Source organism: Artemia sp. Qi Xiang Cuo, chromosome 7, assembly GCF_049724085.1.
Source record: "Artemia sp. Qi Xiang Cuo chromosome 7, ASM4972408v1, whole genome shotgun sequence".
Taxonomy (NCBI): domain Eukaryota; kingdom Metazoa; phylum Arthropoda; class Branchiopoda; order Anostraca; family Artemiidae; genus Artemia; species Artemia sp. Qi Xiang Cuo.
This window is the reverse complement of record NC_142800.1, coordinates 78,240,904-78,260,898: the sequence shown is the minus strand read 5'-3', so window position 1 is coordinate 78,260,898 and position 19,995 is coordinate 78,240,904. Positions and strand designations below refer to the sequence as shown.

The 19,995-nt window shown below is 36.7% G+C and overlaps 1 protein-coding gene across 1 annotated transcript in view; it reads right to left on the bottom strand.

Moving 5' to 3' along the window:
- Positions 1-19,995, bottom strand: part of Atg2 (Autophagy-related 2) — a 167,777-nt gene that overhangs the window by 65,511 nt on the left and 82,271 nt on the right. Inside the window, exons 11-13 of the mRNA XM_089092600.1 lie at positions 12,770-14,927; positions 10,453-10,695; positions 8,389-8,600 (exon numbers count right to left, since the gene is read on the bottom strand). Of these exons, the coding sequence (XP_088948726.1) occupies positions 8,389-8,600; positions 10,453-10,695; positions 12,770-14,927 (2,613 nt within the window). The remainder of the gene's footprint in view (positions 1-8,388; positions 8,601-10,452; positions 10,696-12,769; positions 14,928-19,995) is intronic.

Here is a 19,995-nt window from a genome sequence, read left to right as displayed (position 1 = left end):
TGGAAAACAAGTTTTATGTTTTTTGTCCAGTACATTTTACCTTTGGTTCATTTTTTTCTAAAAATTGTTTGAAAAATATGTTTATTTGTCATAATAAATCAGAGAATTTTTTTTGGCTTTCCGTCAAACGCCAAAAATTAGCACCCAACCAGAGGTACGAACAGTCAAAAGTATAAGGTAGTTTTTTTTTCAATGCTCAGCTTGGTCAAAGTCATATTTATGAATTTTCTGATGAATCTGGATTATTATAATAATGATTAATAAATTATCCTTAATGATATAAATGGTAACTAAATTATTCTAAAATGGCAGATAATAATAGATTCAGGTTCTTATGTACTTACAACAAGCAAAGAAGGAAAATGCCTGAGTTGTTAGTGTACTATTAATACTAAGAGCTGACCCTTGCTCTGTTGATGGGAAGAGAGAGAGAGAGACAGAGAGAGAGAGAGAGAGAGAGAGAGAGAGAGAGAGAGAGAGAGAGAGATAGAGAGAGAGAGAGAGATAGAGAGATAGATAGATAGAGAGAGAGAGAGAGGGAGAGAGAGAGAGAGAGAAAGAGAGAGAGAGAAAGAAAGATAGAGAGAGAGAGATAGAGACAGAGAGAGAGAGAGGGAGAGAGAGAGAGGGAGAGAGAGAAACAAAAAGAAAGAAAGAAATAAAGAGAGAGAGGGGTAGGAGAGGGTAAGATAGAAATTTACAAAAACAACAAAATGGTATAAATAGCTAACACAGAAATTACTAAACGTAAAAATTAATCTATCCCTAGAAACCTGATGAAATCTGTTTTAGGTTGTTTTTTTTTTGTCACTACCTTAACCATATAAATTCACAGTTAACCACTTAAACAACAACAAACAATCATTTCAATTTTGGCCACCTGCAATCAAAACTAGAGAGCAATCCCTTTACCCATATAGCAAGACAAAGTTCTTAACTTTAATTGCAACTCAAATATAAAAGAAGATCGCGTCGACGGAACAATAGGTGTTCGGACATTCTGAGCTTAGCTAGTTGAATGATTATGGACCTTATTTCCTAGCTTAAACATAAAATTAAAGCAAGGTCCAAGATTACTATTCATAATCCGATGCATTGGCTTTACTTTACTGTAAAAAAGCAAGCCAATCATTAGTATCACTCTATTTTTTTCATACAATTCTCTGACTGAAACACGACTTAAAATTCGCATAGCTGAATTCTGTAGCTCACGAAGAGGATGGAGGTGGCAAGACAACGTATTGGACCAGGCATATAGTCTTGATTGAGAGTTCGTTGTGCTAACACCTCGTTTCTGGATATTAACCTTTTAATAAAGTAAGGTTTCAACCTGTGCGATTCCCTGAAGAGATTTATAATCGGCTTATTTTATTTACTTGCTATTGACAGTTTGCTGCTTGAATTTAAATTCCCTTGGGATTTAGTGACTTAGTAAGTACTGAGATTCAGACAGAACGATTTAATTACCTTAGAGGACTGTACTATTTGTGCACAGCAGCGATACTGATAACATATATTAGGCGATAAGCAGAAGAGGGGAAGGTTCCAGCCACAAGCGCCGTATGTACCTGCCGGTATTTAGTTACCCTTAAGTTGCGGAGAATTGGTGAGCGGGTCCCGACGCTTCCCTTATTCCTAGTATTTTGTGATTCAGTGGAATTCGGCTGTTTTTATGTGAAAGTGATGACTGAAAAGCTGGTACTCAACCCAGTTCTGACCTTCTTGAGCAGATCACTCACTGAAGGGGTGAAATTCGATCAGATTGTTAAAAGCGCAGTAAACTATTTCGAACATGATACAATCATACAAGCTAAAACCCTTCACAGCGAGCTGGACATTCAAAGCCGGATGGTCGTATGCCAAAGATGAGGACAACATTACTGACATGTGCAAGTCGCTAGTTTCTGCGGCAAAGCAAAATGTCCCGATCCCGAAATTTGTGATATTTAGTCCGTGTGAAGTACCTGCCATCGGTGAGGCAGTTCACGCTACAGTGGTGTCCAAAGTAAACGAACTCTCCAGAAAATTGGATGGATTTATGCTAAATACTAGCCGCTCTACAGTCACCCTGCCAGATAAATCTCAATCGTCCCAAACCGCACCCCCGAGGCCATTTTACTCTGTGATACTAAAAGACCCTCCAACAGACTTAAAATGCCCAAGCGAACGCAAAGCATTTATCGACAAACTGTGCCCATGTCCAGACGGCGATGTAACCGAGTTACACCGCTCTAATACCGAGTGGAAACTCGTGGTTCGTTCCAAGCAAAGCGCCAGCCAGATAGTGGATGCAGCTAAACATACGAAACCGTCACTCAATATCTCCCTCAAGGAACCTGCTTTTTTAGCTGCGATCAAGCGAGTGCCGGAGGATTTAGACGAACAGTCTCTTAAACAGCTAATCCGCAAGTGTAATAAGACCCTACAGTATGACAAGTCTCGAAAATTTAAAGTCTACTTACCGACACGAAATGACCTCGATACCTTTTTAAAGTTTCAGTGAAAATCGGATATGAACGCCTCCCAGCTGAAGAGTTCGTGTTCTGACCTCGGCACTGCTTTAATTGCCACGCAATCGGTCACCTAGCCGCAGATAGTAAGAAAAGTTCATTATGTTCCTAATGCTGCTCCGCCGATCACAAAATCTACGTCCGATAACTCGTGTCAGAAGGTAGCCTTTTGTGTTGGTTGCAAGAAGCTGGGTCATACTTGTTATTGAGTGAAGTGCCCGAAAAACTGTAAACCCTCTAACTAGTGGCCTCATCACTAACTCTTTAATCGTGTAATATAAACAGGTCTTTTATTAATAAACTATCATTTCTAAAGATCCTCCTTTCTGAGTTTAGTGTGATTTGTCTCCAGGAACATTTTGTTATTGAACATGGTCTGAACATACTTGAGCTTGAGGATATGACAACTTATTGTGTACCCGCTAGACAGCTGAACAATAGAGGCCGACCTCAGGTGGACTATTACGTTTGTGAAATCAGCTCTCCGTTCTAGTATCTTCGAAGCAAATGATTATTATCTAGCTGTGAGAGTCGATTGTTCTGTGTGTATTAGTGTGTATCTTCCCACAGACTACAATAATGACCAGTCTGAGCGTAAATTTGCGCTATCTTGTGAAAAACTAGGTTCATGTATAGACAAAATTCGACGCTTAGGTTTACCTTGCATTATAGCTGGTGACTTTAATTGTAATCTGTCCGAGCGGAATTTTCCAGCGTCGCTAAGTGCAACCTTAGCTAAAGGCTTATTTAGTGATTCCTAGCGGGTTTGAGATAAATCATCTGATTTTGCGAGTTTTCAAACGGCCTCATGAGCCTTCATACTCGACCACGATGTACTATTGTCAGATTTGCGAGCGGATATAGTAAAGGATGTGTTTGATTATCAGTTGTCTGATCATCTTTCCATAGCCTGCTCTGTTGGAATGCCATCTTCTGATCACCAAACTACACCTTTTCCTCCTTCAGCACCTTGACGCTCTCGTAACTGGTCAAAAATTGCTCACATCCTATTCATCGATTCGGTAAATTCCGTCCTGAATATAATCAGCGTCCCATTTCATCTCCTTCAAATGTCACTCCAGTTACCTCAAAGAGAGGTTTCGATTTGTCTAGATACATATTGCGCAGAAATCTGCCTTGCTCTCCACTTCGCAGAAAAACAAGCTGTTCCTTTGCAACGAATTCATAAAGGAATGATTCCCGGGTGGTCGTCAAATCCAGATCTCGTCAATTCATGTAGTCAAGTAAAATTTTGGTTCTCAGTATGGAAAGAGTGTGGACGTCCGAATATGGGTCTTGTGAACAGCATACAGATTTTCACGAAACGAAAGTTTTTTAAAGCCCTGGCTCGGCATCGGAAAAATCTATTCAATCATTATTCTGCCCGTGCCAAACAAGATAGAAATATGATCTTCAAGTTTGTCTCTCGTTCTGCAAAACATTCTTCCTCACCATCCCCAGCCGACATCCTTGAAGATGAATGGTATGCCCATTACGAATCACAGTTCTCAGCTCCTGACCCCTCCATCGAACAACCTTACGAGGCTGCCTTGGATCAGTTTCTATGTTCTCATCCCGATGAAGATTTTATCGTCAGTACCCGCTCTGTTGAAGATGTCATCTGTAGACTCAAATGGAAAGGCTCATCGGGCATTGACGAAGTCAGTGCGATCCACTTGAAACAGGGAGGCAAACTTCTCGCGGCACATCTCTCTCTGCTTATGCAAATGATTTTCGCTCATGGGAATGTTCCTCCCTATTTCTGCATCGGATATCTGACTCCCATTTTTAAAAAGGGAAAGTCTGAAATTCAATGTACAGCCTTTCGTCCAATAACTGTAGCTACGTCCCTGTGCAAGCTCTTCGGGTTTCTGTTTATACAGGAACTCAAAAAAGTATGCTACGCTCCTCCGCATCAGTTCGGCTTCAAGCGAGGAACTGGATGTGTTGATGCCCTGACATTTGTTTCTAATGTCTTGATGTATGCAGAATGCTCAGTAGAGAGCATTTGTGGGGCAAGGCATAACATTAGACGCGCTGACGGCTCTCTTACCCCTTATGTGACGCCTCTGTAGGCTGGGCAATATGGTTTTAAACTAGCTCTCATTCTTTCCCTCAGGATTGTGTATTCTAGATTACGGATTTGACTGAAACTACCTCCTGACAAGAGTTTGAACCTCATTCCGTGCAACCGACCAGTTCCAGTCAAGAAAGGAGCGCGTCAAGGAGCAGTCACCTCTCCCGACCTTTTCAATAACTGTGTCCTTGATGCACAAGATCAATGTCCATCTTCGCTGATTCTGTCATCTGCTAACTTGTCTTTGGTATGCTACGCGGACGACATCCTGAATCTTAGCCGAACCCCTCAGCGGACAATTGATATCTTCGAAATCCTTGAAGCCGAATATCTTAAATTTGGACTTCAGTTCAACTCTTCAAAATCGGAAATCGTCCTATTCAATTGGAAAACTGATTTTTGTGTTCCTACCATTGCCCTTGGTTCTAGCTCTGTCCAGCCAGTAGATCACCTCATTTATCTAGGTTTACCCATAGGTTCGTCTATCCGTCACACCCGAAAACTTCTCCCGAACAGCTTGAACGACGAATTTCATCGTCTTACGCTTCAGTTGTATCGTGCAATCTCCGATTCAACCGGCTGCTTCTAGCAAGTTTGTATAACGCCATCGCTCTTCCTCAAATTTTATATGCCATGCCCTTCTGGAAACTTCTCACTAAAACTGACCAGAATATAATCAGAACAAAGTATTTTCGTTTTCCGAAGTATTTGCTTCGTCTACCTCCGTGGTATAGGAATTCGCATTTAATTGAAAATTTTAAAGTCGCAGACCCTGACGTCGCCGTCGCTAGATGAATAGCGAAGCATAATAGAAAAATACGCCGAAATCTACACGAATGGTCCCATTTGCTCATTCAGTGAATCAATGATTCGTTTTCTTTGTTGGTTCAGTTTGTTATAGTTTGTGTCTTCTTTTTTTGTTCTTTTTCTTTTAAGTGCTCCGTCTTGTCGTATTATTTGACGGGTTTTCCAAAAAATAAATAAATAAATAGGAGAGAATTATTAGGTATGTTAATTATAATTTACGTCAGTCGGCATGGTACTGCGATGAGCTGTTAGTTACAGCAAACCGGTTTTCAGCAGCACACGAAGAGGATGAAGGTGGCAAGACAATTTATTCGACCAGTCCTATAGGAGAGACTTATTAGGTATGTTAATTATAATTTACGTCAGTCGGCATGGTGCTGCGATGAGCTGTTAGTTCCAGCAAACCGGTTTTCTGCAGCACACGAAGAGGATGAAGGTGGCAAGACAATTTATTCGACCAGGCATATAGGAGAGAATTATTAGGTATGTTAATTATAATTTACGTCAGTCGGCATGGTGCTGCGATGAGCTGTTAGTTGCAGCATACAGGTTTTCTGCAGCACACGAAGAGGATGAAGGTGGCAAGACAATTTATTCGACCAGATATATAGGAGAGAATTATTAGCTATGTTAATTATAATTTATGTTAGTCGGCATGGTGCTGCGATGAGCTGTTAGTTACAGCAAACCGGTTTTCAGCAGCACACGAAGAGGATGAAGGTGGCAAGACAATTTATTCGACCAGGCATATAGGAGAGAATTATTAGGTATGTTAATTATAATTTACGTCAGTCGGCATGGTGCTGCGATGAGCTGTTAGTTGCAGCAAACCGGTTTTCTGCAGCACACGAAGAGGATGAAGGTGGCAAGACAATTTATTCAACCAGGCATATAGGAGAGAATTATTAGGTATGTTAATTATAATTTACGTCAGTCGGCATGGTGCTGCGATGAGCTGTTAGTTGCAGCAAACCGGTTTTCTGTAACACACAAAGATGATGAAGGTGGCAAGAAAATTTATTCGACCAGGCATATAGGAGAGAATTATTAGGTATGTTAATTATAATTTACGTTAGTCGGCATGGTGCTGCGATGAGCTGTTAGCTGCAGCATACCGGCTCTGGAATGCCACCAATCCTTAGTACATCAATGCCACCAGTCCATAATTCATTAGCCCATAATGGACTGCAGACAGCATCTGCTTTAGTAAGCTCTTTGCACTTTTTCTTCCATACCACCGGCATGGTGGCATGGAAGACAGGTCCCTTAAGCTTTCTTTCCAAATCTTTGAAGCAGGTGAAACACTGTGGGTTAAGGTTTGATTACCTAAGCTGATTGATTGCCACAATGATTGCTACTATTCTAGTTAGATGCGTGGTGGCTTTTCACCAGTTCGCACAATTCAAAGCTTTTCTATATTATTTGGTATAAGCCATTGAACTAAATGTTGAAAAGTATGTTTAAGGGTAACGCAGCCCTTGTTAATTAACATTTTCATGATGCTTGAGATAATTCTCATTTAAATAGTGTTTTTTTTACTGTGTCTAAGCCAGGTGTGTGCTTTATTCAAGAATAAGGTCAAGTGACGAAAATCGTTAAAAATGTTATAATTAATAAAACATCAACCCAGTGTTTATTGTTTTTATGTCCGTTTTTCTTTTATTAAGATTTAGAAAATTGAGACTGAAATTCTGAGATAAGGCCAGGCCTGCCGTTTCTTCAAGCTTTTTTGTAAGGAACATTACAGTGCCATTAAGTTACATCACATTTTAATTATCTCTATAGGATGTGTGGGTGTATTATTCTAGAATAAAGTCAATTAAATCCTGGAAATTAATTTACAAAAAAATCTTTAAAAAATCATAATTAATAGATATTAACCCTGTGTTAATCGTTAGCTACGCTCGTTTTTCTTTTATTGAGATTTAGAAAATCAATATTGAGATTCTGAGTTAAGGACAGAGCTGCCGATTTCTTCTAGCTCATTGGATAATGACCATTACAATGAAAGCCCTTGAGTTACGTCACGTTTAAATTATCTTTAAATGAGGCGTGGGTATTATTCAGGAATAAAGTCAATTGACGAAAATCTTTGAAGTGTTATAATTAATAAAATACTTACCCATTATTTATTTTTACATTCGTTTTTCTTTCATTAAGATTTAGAGAGTTGAGACTGAAATTCTGAGGTAAGGACAGGGCTGCCGATTTTTTCTAGCTCATTTGATAACGAACATTGCAATGAAAGCCCTTGAGTTACTTCACGGTTGGATTTTCTTTAAATGAGGTATGTGTATTAATCAGGAATGAAGTCACTTGACAAAAATCTTTAAAAATATTTTAATTAATAAAATATTAACCCATAGTTTATTAGTTTTACGTTCCATTGAGAATGAGATTACGAGGTAAGGTCAGGACTGCCATCCTTTTTTTCAATTTTTCGGCAATGAATAATACAAAGAAGCTCCTTGAGTTACATCACATTTGGATTATCTCCAAAGGTGGTGTGTGTATTATTCAGGAATGAGGTTAATTGGCTCCTTGGTTTTGATTTATGAAAAATTTAAACAATTCTGGCATTAATAGACGCTAACCCTGTGCTAGTCAAAAGCTATGTCCGTTTTTCTTTTTTTTTAGATTTAGAAAATTAAAATCGAGATTCTGAGGTAAAGCTCGGGCTGCCATTTTTTTTCTTTTATTTAGCGTGGTGACTCTTTACCTGTTTGACTGTTACTCCGTGTGTTGGTGTTTTCGCCATGGTTTAACAAATGTTTTTGTGTTAGTGAATATCAATTCCAAATACATTATGTCTAGGCCTACTCTTCTTTCTCTAGTCTATTTATGTACTTCGTCTCTTTTATTTGCTTTTGACGGGTAATAAAACAATATTATTATTATTAATACTCTTTCTATATTATCTAGTGTCTATAGAGGTACAAATCAATGATTGCAACCTAAATTTCAACCACTGCTTTGCACGAAATTCTGACTTACCTTTCCTTGGCATCTTCACAATCAAAATCTTGACCGCGATAAAGGCACCAAACCAAATTCATTTCCTTGAGCGTATACCGTGTGACGGGAAGAGGGAAATTTTTAGGTGCTTTCAAAAAGTCGATGACACTCAATGGTAAAGCAAAATGATTGTCTTTGATTGTAATTCGCTGAGGCTGAAACATTGTAACTTCTGGCTCACAGTTCTTTTGCTAGGAAATAATAAAAACATAATAGATAATAAAAAAAAGAAAATAATAAAAAATATCAACAATTTAAAAGAAGACGATACACATAACCGAGAAATATATATAAATTAATATGAGGTGTTCATTTTCGCTTTTGGCATCCAGTGGACAATTTACTAGAAGTATCCTAGTTGTATTCTACTTATGTTGCTTCAGGCTTATACTGTAGCATGTTATCGATTTTCAGGTGTGTGCATTATGCTTTTTTTAGTCAGCACAGCGTATAACGTCCTCCAGGGAGGCCAGGCACAGGGACGTATGCAAGAGAGTAGTCTCACAACTTGGCCCCCCCCCCCCAAAAAAAAAACCACTAATTTTTCCGAATTTCTGGGGACTTCTCATTCAAATTATCAAATAAAATGTGTTTATTTACTATTGTCCCCCCTCCTACGTACCTAGTAACGCATCAGATGGGCTTATGTAATACACAAACACCTCCTCAACCACAATATCAGCCCAAATGAGTTTCCATCCTTAGCCCTGGACAGGGTCACTGGAGAAGACTGACGGCGCTGCAACCAGTTTCCATCAGGCTGGCAACCCTGCTGAGCAAGACCGTCGAGTAAAATAAGTCAAGTCAAAGTACTAACCATTCTTCATAACCTTTGTTCTTGTTTTTTTTGTGTGTGTGTGTTTATATTTATTTGTTCTATATACTACGATTTAGAACAGTTCTAGAATAGTAGAACTACTCCAGCTACAGAAGAATGCAACGGACAAGAAAAAGAGAACCCTTCTCCTTTTCTTCTTGCTTATTCTTAAAGTGCTTCACCCTTTTCTTCTTTATTTCTTTTCTAACAGTCTTAGGGCCTGCACCACCCCCCTCTCGAGATCCACAGATTATTTACGGTTCTTATATTTGCTAATTTCTTCATTTTAATATCCTTGATTTTGATCGAACTTCCTGCAATTTCGTGTGCATGCGAAAATTGGATCCAGAACTAGACTGAAGCAAGTCTGGCTGTAATCCGACTCATAGTCTCGGGAGGGTTTCATGCTTTAATGTCACTCTTTGCTTTTATTTTTTATTAATTTCAAAAACACCCCCAGTTCTGCAAAATGAATCACAATTATGTTGCAAAAAAAAGAAGAATAAACATTCTACGCATGGGCGTATTTACAAGTAGTCAATCTAGCATATTCCCAATTATATAGAATTAAGGAAAACAGTATAACAAACATTTTAAATTACATTTTACAACACAATGTAACGTTTAACTCCTTGTGACAGAGTAAAGCTGTGTGTTTAGCTACGTTGGGCTAGAAGGCTTGAAATTCATTTTACTTATTTAATATTAATTATTAACACGAAAGCTTAAGACAGACACATCCCCTCCAAATGCCGGGGGATGGATAGTATTGGATAGTAGGGATAAAACTGATAGTAGAGGATGGATATATGGGGGATGAATAGTATTTAATTTCAACCACGACGATGTAATTATGAAAGCAGACTACTGTCAAATAAGTAAACAAACATTTTTTTGTTTACCAAAAACACAATTTATTTTTACGCTATTATATACCATATATTGTATGTGCATAGTAATAGTATGTACAAATGCTGGGCAGCACGATAATTACAAGCTGTAGCACTGAACTAAACATGTAAAACATTTAAAGAAAGTGTCAAAAAAGATCAATGCTCGTTCGACCTTAAACTTTATTCATTGTGTCAACGTTCCATTATGATTTCCAATTTTCCAAATACTATACGGTTGGTTATTTTACCGCTTTTCCTGGTAACCCTTTGATTCTGCCTTCTATCATATTATCTACCGTATATAATAATATAAAACAGAAGAAGAAACTATACCGAGGCAACGCCAACATCATCAACTAGGCAAAAATCATCCGAGCTCTTTACTGAATTTGGACTTGATCCCATGGCTTCAGCCAGCTCATCTTCCAAACTTGGTTGAATTGATATTGCTTCTTGAGCTTGACAGATATTGGTTGGTTTAAACATCGACTTAAAACTCTCATCAGGGAAGAAGAACACCTCGGTATGAGTAGACACTGGATCATCTTTTTTTATCGAGTCTGTATGCACAGACTCCTATGAGAAAGAAAAAAGAGAAAGAAAATAAGAGAAAATTGGAAGAGAAGGGGGGCAGCCCCCCTCATACTTTGGATGAGTCCAAATATGATTCTAAAACGAACTCAAGGAAGACACATAGAAAAATGAATTACTTCAAGAGCACTGACTACGTTAAAAGCGATGAACCTCCCATCTATTAATTTTTGTTTCCCCAGCGACCACATAGAGGAGGGTGGTCGTAAAAACTTTAGAGAAAGCTTATTCGACCAGAAATCGTATGTTCTAGTACTCTTCTTGAGGTCCAGAAGTGATCTGACAGAAGGACAATTATCCCCGGGATGAAGAAAGAGAACTCCCCTCCCTTTCTCTCTCTCTCTTCACGTTTATCTAAAGAACCTAATATAGTTGTAGAATTTGGACTTAATGATGCATGTTTTCAGACTGCAGGTACATCTGGGCTCAACGTCCAAAAAAAATTAGGGTTATCTTAACATGATATAAATGCCGGTTCTCTAATAAAATGGTTATGGATCAGCGCCAATCCCCTAAATATTTGTATAACAGTCTTTCAATAAAAGACTTACTATCTATATTAATGTTTACTAAGGTTTAAGCCTACAGCCAGACACAAAATATTTCCAAATAACTATTGCTGAACATTCTTTGGGGTTGTGAGAAAGGAGGGTGAGAGGTATTTTCAAGGTTTTGCAAATTGTAAGAAAGGTAAATCTTAGAGAACAAAGGAAGTTCACCCTACCACTCTTCAAATAACAAACCTAACTTGCAAGCGTAAAGACTAAGGGCAAGTGATGAATACAGACTACTTATTTGAAGAAAACATATTAAACTAAAAGCCAAAGATCCGGAAGTACATGGGGAGGGGCTTTGGACCAATGTCTTCAAAATCTAAATATTTTTTCTCTTATTTCCTTCTTATATATAAATAATTCACCTGTTGGGCGTTTTTTTCAAATTTGTCGTCCCCAAAATAAATCTGGGATACATGGATACACATGAACCGGTTAGAAGCCAAATTTTTATGTTTTAGAATTCCACCCCTAAAACACAAGACTAACGCAATGATCCAATAAAATCAAATAGCTTCTTCTGCTAGATGTACTGAAGAGACCTCCCTTCTTTACATTCCCCAAAACAGTCGAGTCCAGACAACAAAATGATAAAAATTAAAACACTAGCTCTCACTTCCTAGCAAGATCATTTTTTAGATCTGACAACGTTTCGTAGTCTATCTCCACGTATTTTATCAGTTTGACTGAGTTCAACAAAACGAAAACAATTTTAAAGAAGAGAAAACGAGAATAATACCAGCCAGTAAAAAAAAGAAGAAAAGTATACAAATATTTCAATAAAGTTTTACATAAAATGAAAGTTTGAATTGCTATTCATTGTTGGATTTTTTATTCAGTTGCTCTTTCACCGTTACTTGGAAAAGGTCTTCTTTTAAGTTTGATATTGGTTCTAAGGTTGTTTTTTTTATATTGTTCTGTGGACTCTTATCTGTATTTTTTTATTATTTTATTCTGCACTGAAGACGGTTAAGCGGAGGTCTCGACGGGAATATTTCTATGGTTTTCTTCTATTTTTCACTGACTCTTATTATCCTCGTTTTCTCTTCTTTACGATTTATTTTCGCTTTGTCATACTTATCCAGTGTCGTTTCAGAAATTATTTACATTTAAGAGTACACTGACATTCACAAAAACAAGGGGTTGGGGGTCGCTCTATCCCAATACAAATAATTTTCCCATGGAAAGACCCAAGGGAAAAATTTAAAATGATGATCTACTACTACGATTTAGTCTTGACCACCTGGGAAAGGGGGGAGGGGCTTGAAACTAATCTTGTGGGGAAAATTTCCACCCTATTCACTTTTTTTGCGTGTGCAGATATGCGCAACGGGTTTAACTGCTAAAAATTCACTTCTATAGGAGCCTAATTAAAAACAAAAACTGAATAAAACCGCATTTCCGACTGCATATAAAGGCCTTTTTAAGTGGAGGGTGTAGAGCCCTGTCAAGGTATGACACGCATTTACTCTAACAGAATATCAAAATAGAGAAGAACATATTACCAAAAGAGCATCTTCCATGAGACTAGTAACATCTTCGGACAGGATTTCAGATTTTTGACTAGCAATTTCTTGTTTGGCAATTGTGTCTCCCTCAGCAGCAACATAACTAATCAAGTCACCCAGAAGACGACTAGAATCAGCACAAGTTTTCAAAACAAATTTGGAAACGGAGCAAGTCAGGTCAACACGTGGCTTCTTAATATCACAAATACGAATGCATAGTTCAGCAAAATCCAAATCACCTATTTGTGCAAACGATTGCGAGTGACGAGCATTGGACAAAAATACATGACTATCTTCCAATACACAGCGAAGTACCGAGGTATTTGTATGTGCAACAATATTTGAAGTTACGCTAAAACTTCCAGTATTAAATAGAACACTGGCAGGAAAATCCAGGGGAACATAGCCAATATCACAATTATCAAGGGTTAGATGTAATTCTGTTACAGGAATTGATGGTTTATATCCCTGAATTTGCGTATCTTTCACGTCCATAAACTCAATTATTCTCGTTATCCAGAATTCTTCAAGAGGAGCAACTATGAACTGCATGTCAACATTCTTTAATCGAATAGCTGTTTTGAAATGCTTAATTCTTGTCTTCTCCTCTACTTCTAGTTTCATTGACATTTGAAAAAAATTACTGGTCACGTCTTTATCACTGACAATCTCACGGAAATAGCTTTCATCATGAGCTTTATGTCGAAGAGATCCTGACTGAGCACACATGAGCACATATCCAGAATGTGGGTCACCATTTGCTTGTGTTATTGACGACAGCCATCCGTCAAAAATCTCCACATTAATTTCACCACAGTCAGAAGCAGCAGTGTCAACTGGCGGTAATTTTAGATGAAGTGATCCTTTGCAGATGTTCAAACTAAAGACAAATTTTGTTTGTGCTGCCACAGGAGGATTAAATCCTGCACGTGACCAAGTGGCTAGACTATCCTCTCCTTCAGAGTCTGAATCAGAAGCCATAAGACCAGATTTACAAAGGACAAAGGGACTTATTCCTAAGTCTTGATTAGATATAGCTTCCGTTTTAGGCTTCATACTTGGAGCACATGGCTCCCACAGAGCTAGGTCCGTTGCCAGCCTGTTATACACCATTTCATAAATTTGTTTACTTTCGATACCAATCACCACGTTAGGGCAGTATATGGTCAGATTTACCAAAGAATTTCTTGACAAAGAGTCACTCAATTTAGACAGAATCGAAGGGTCTGATGGCAAAAGAACCTTTTCAAAGTCTGCACTATTCTTCGACCCGTCTCCATTTCTTACTCTTGTCCTTGTTTCAAAGGGGTTCAAATGATTCTTTTCCCCATTTAACATCCCATTTAATGCATCACCAAATGACATGGTCATAATGTTTTGAGGTAGCTCTTCATTTACTGCTTCTGAAGACTCTTCACCTTCAAGAAGACCTTTATGCTCTGTTGCAGTGCCAACAAACTTAATTTGTGGCCACCCAAGTCGATCCACGTTCATCACTTGGTCTTTATCTGGAAATATACAAAGAATCTCTACAGGGTCTGACAAATGTGTTTCTTTATGATAGGCACGTACTGTCCGTCCAGTCGTAAGATATGTTTGCCGAGCAGCATTTGAAAATGATGTCTTCATTGAAGCATCAGTAATTTCAAGTTGGATTATATCAGGTCTAACCGTCCGTTTCCACCACGGTTGCCTCTGATAGACAGGCCTTAAATCTGGTATCGGAAACCTCAAGTTAATCAAAATGCTCGAGCTTCGGATTTCTAGAGATAGCAGCGAATGCTCATCATTTTTATGTTTGGTTTTTCCAGAAAATCCTCCGATCAAAGTATTAAGCCTGTCTAGTAGAGATATATCTACTTCACATTCGCAACTTCCTAATGTCACAGCAATATCCGTGGGTAATATTGAAGGCTTTCTTAATTGCGCTTTTTGTTTCAACAAATGCTGCTTGTAAACAACTGATACATTTGGAGTTCCACTTTGGGCAATAGCTGATGGAAAAGTCAGCAATCTGCTGATTTCGATAGGGCGTTGATTATCTTGGAGTATTTCCAGGGCTTCTAGATTGCCACAAATGAAATTTATTTCCATAGTTCGGACAAAGTTGACTTCTTGATCACTTCCTTCAATCGTTACAGGAGCAGCCAGAACCCTGTAGACAAAAGACAATATTAGTTTCCAATCCAAAGCATACAAGTACGTTTGGAAACTAAGGTTAAATGACAACATTTTTAATGAGCCCACAAAGGACCGAAGAAATTGAAAGTAAAAAAAAAATAGATTAATATAGGACAAGATATATGCCAAAAAAGAACAAGGAGTAAAATAGGTTTAATAAAATGCAAACAATAGAAAAGCTGATAAAAGCGATAACTTATAAATTAAACACAATTGATGATGTGAAATATTTTAGGTCGTAAGAGAAAGGATATTTATGACAGACAAATAACAATGAACAGAAAAATGAGATGACACACAACGGGCAAAAATAAAAGATATTCGTGAAAAAGCAAACAATTTGAAAGCTAATAAAAGCATGAAATTTATTATATCATAAGAAAAGGCTACTGCTACTGAAGGCCACATCCAGGGAAGTGGGCCACATCAAGGCAACATACAGGAGGCCACATCAAGATACGGGATTTGGACTCCCCTCAAAATTTTGTCTGATTCATAGAAACGAAACAAGAATGCATTTTGATACGTTTTCTGTGTAACCTTCCCCGCCTCCCTTTCCCTGAAAAAATAGCCCCCACCCCATACAAAAAATTGGATACGTCCTTACTGCCACTGATAGACAACAAAACACCAGCAAGCAAGATAACAAACACCAAAAACCCAGCAAAGAATAAAATAAGATAAAATAAACATTAAAGCTTGCAAAAATGATAATTTGCATATTTACCAAAGCCAATTCACGGAATATAACAGGCTGTTAGATAAGGTAATTAGAACCAAAAAATAGAAATATTATCTAAATTCCAACGATAGCATATTAATTTCATAGCCAAATTATTTCTAATTGCTTAAACATTATAAAAATCATAAGACTTGAAGGTTTATCACAAGGAGTGGGTGAAAAGGCGGTATAGAGTATGCTATGTTTCTAAACGTTTATTTAGTGGGTAATATTTTTAATGCCTGCTATTACTGTTGCTATTACTTAATTCTGCTATTACTGCTATTAATGCTGCTATTACTGTAACAGCAACCCTTTAATTTTGTCCTAGTTTCTCGTGTTCCCTTATCTTGCCATTTCAGTTTATTGTGAGGAAACCCATTATGAGTTTATTGCGTGGCGTAAAATATTACCTAGAACCAAAAAATGGATTGACCTTGACCCAGAGCCTACCGTGTACCGGCCTAAAGGAGTTTTACAGTCTACGTCAGAGGAGTTGTTCCGATAAGCTCTCAAACCATGTTTTCTGATTTCAAATGTAAAGGTCATTTCAGGCAGGTAAGCACACAGGCACCAGTTTCAAATGGAGGTTAAACGAAAAGCTACAGATGGTAAAGGTGTTCAACGGTTTCCTGACCCATTACCAACACACATTTCAATAATTATAAATAGGAGAATTTGACGAATTTTTTTTTCCATGATCACAAAAATGCTGTCATCTAACATTACAACCAAAATCTGTTTGTGATTTCGGGAAAGTTTATTATCCAAGTTTCCACGTTTTCTACTGAGATAGATTTCACATTGATATCAAAATTATTTAGTTTAACCTACTTTAATTTCTAAGCACTAACTGATGTTAGAAAGTTTGCCCGTGGCAAGAAAATCAATTTTTGATCTACTTTTGAAACTTTCAAAATTTTTCAAGATAATCATTGAAAAGCCAATGAGGGTATATTACATCAGTTAATATGTACAAAAAATCGTTATTTAGATACGTCCTATTGAAAATTGAAAGGGGTTGACAGCTCTATTGGTGTGGTACACGTTGAAAAAAATCCAATATTGTTTCTACTCAAAACTCATCTAGGTCCAGATTTTGTGCCAAACCAAGCTAATACTCGGGTGAAGATGTTCAAGGTCACATTTTTCTATAGATTGCCAGGCGTCAATTGCTGGATTAAGCGATATTTTAACTAGTTCTTTGCTGCAGGCTTGCTTAACTTGAAGTCCCTGACTAAAATGAAATAAACTTCACTTCACTGAAAGAATAACATTCAGATATAGTTTAAGATGACACGACAAATGACCGCTTAATCATCCCTTAAATTACCAAAAAATAAAATTCAGATATGCTTTAAGATAGCGCGACAAAGGACCGCTTAATTATCGCTTAAATTACCGGAAAAATAAAATTCAGGTATGGCTTAAGATGGCATGACAAAGGACCGCTCAATTCCCGTTTAAATTACCGAAAAAATAAAATTCAAAAATGGCTTAAGATGACAAAGGACCGCTTAATTCCCGCTTAAATTACCGAAAAAATAAAATTTAGAAATGGCTTAAGATGGCACGACGCAGGACCAGTAGAAATACCGCTTAAATTACCAAAAGCTGCCTGGTAATCCAAAGATTCTAGATGAGCTGAAACACTTTCCCCTCATTTTGTCAAGCAATTTCGCTGACCTAAGACATTAGCACTAACACTTAATTCAAATTTAAAAAAGTCTCTAAGCCACAGTTCCTATCAATAAGTCCATCCAACACTTAATGAAATTTCTCAGAAATTTTGTCACATGTTGATGCAACGCTGTTGGCACTTGAATGCAAAAATCTCAGGTTGCACATTTTCAACATTTTCTATAATTGTTGATGAAACGAGGGAATTCGTCACTCGACAACTTGACTTCCTCAACGATAAAGCTTATAAAGTCTTCCTACGATATATCACGGCTAATTCTAAATATGAAAAAAAGGATGTTGGAATTATGTTCTAAATGCTAAAAATTAGAATTAAGTCTCAGAGACTTTTATAAGTGGGGGCTAAAAATAAAATTTACGAAGCTCACACGTTTTAGAATAAGATAATTCAAGATGAGTTCCTGTTCTTACGCAAAATCAAGTATTTTTCAAATCAAATATTGTTTTTCAAACCAAGCCCAGGACTAACTAAGATGTTATGTGGGGTACCGGCCTCACAAACCCCCGACTTATTGCTGTCAAATTGTATAGATTGATAATTGCAAATTGAATCGCAGCGCGGTACTTTTTCTTTTTTTTTTTTTTTGGTTAAGAATTAAAATTTTGGATAATAATTAAACTTTTCGACAAAATTTAAATGTTTCTTAAAAAATTTCGATGAACAATAGTTTTGTTGAATAAGTTCTTAATAATATTTTTACTACAGAATTTTGGGTGGATGAAGAAAGGTATCACTAATCATAAGGATGGAAATTTGGGTGACTTTGGTCTTCTACGCGGCCAAAGACATCAAACTCTCTACAATAAAGTCTCTGATATTTAAATATGTTCAATACATATGTTTAAATACATTGAAACATTGTATATATATATATATATATATATATATATATATATATATATATATATATATATATATATATATATATATATATATATATATATATATATATATAGGAAAAGAAAATATATATATATATATATATATATATATATATATATATATATATATATATATATATATATATATATAGGAAAAGAGAAATATTACCATTAAAAATCACTAAAAACAAGGTTCTTGATGGCACTTGGTTGTTCTTGATGCCCGACCCACATAATAGTCACAATCAAGGATAAAATTAAATTACGTACGACTACAGCACCAAATGAGATTGTACCGGTAACTGCATCCCGTACGCAATTGTTCAGTGCAAATAGGTGTATTCCATGTTCATTTTCTTACTCTCCTGTATGTAAAAAAAAAACTTTTTTTAAATATTTGTTCTAGGTGCCTGAATACGATTCAATGTCCTTTTTTCAGTGGCAGCGGCAAAAGTGTTACCTAACAGAACTAGAAACATTCAAAACAGGCTAAATATCCATTTCTCATAATTTGAATTTCACCTTAAGATACAGATATTTATGGATCTAACTTAAAATTTCGTAAACTTGTCCCTATTCTTTGGTTTCATGCTACTTTTACTGGTTATTAATTGCTAGGGGGTTGGTATGGAGGACACTGGGTAGCTAAAAGGAAATGTACACTGATATACCGATTATGCCCCATTTGCAAAAGTGATTCTTTTACATTCATTATTCAGCAATTCTATACAACGCATGTTTTTATTAAAGTTTTTAAAATTTAGCTAATGATTTGGCAGGATAGCACCAAATGGCACTGGTTGTTGTTGCTATTTTTTTCTCTAGAGTTTCCTCTAATATCACTTTCTGATAATCACTGGTATCGACTAGAAACCTTTTTGAGGGTCACCAGTACATACGTAAAGGGTAACTATATAGAATGTTTAGGGCAACTATATGGTAACTATGGCGTAGCTAGATCTTACCCTATTTTGAGGCTACTACAATGGTAGCGATAAGGCTATTCGGGCATTGGCTGCGCATGATGTTGTGAAATGAAATTTTCTCTAGATAATACTTGTCTATTGAATAGGCTAACCATCCATCCAACAAATGGTAATTATTTAGTTGCCAGGCCGGCGACATGTAGCCAAGAACTTTGTCGCGGCAGGAATTGTGCTAGAATTTAAATTATCCACAAAATTTACTGAATAATCAAATCTAATTTATAGTTTATTCGACATTTAACTAATAATTTAATTAATTAAGCTATTTAAATTATTTACATAGTTCAAACTAATGATCAGTAATACCTCTAAAAAATATGGCATCATGCGAAAACTCCCTGTAAAACATTCCTTATCGAAGTAGATAACTATCTTGTTTTCCCCTTTCTGATTTTGTTATATGAGGTGTTTAGAGGCGAAGTCAATTTAGGTCATAAAAAAATCATACAGAGAAAAAAAAATTGAAATTACATTTTATTTTACCAATCATCTAGAAAGAAAATCTTTTTTTTTTTCAGATCTTTTTTTATTTACTAACATATTAGTGCACTTAAATATGAAAAATGTGCTTATATGCAGTTCAGTAAAAACAGATTCTAGTTTCTCAAAAAAAAAAAAAAAAATCAAGATTCTGTATATACAATCTTTTAAGCATTAATCCTTATTTTGTAGAATATTTTTAAAAACATAAGAAGTTAAAAGTTGTCCTGTGGTAGCGCAGTGGGATTGTCCTCTACTTGGTAATAAGAGAC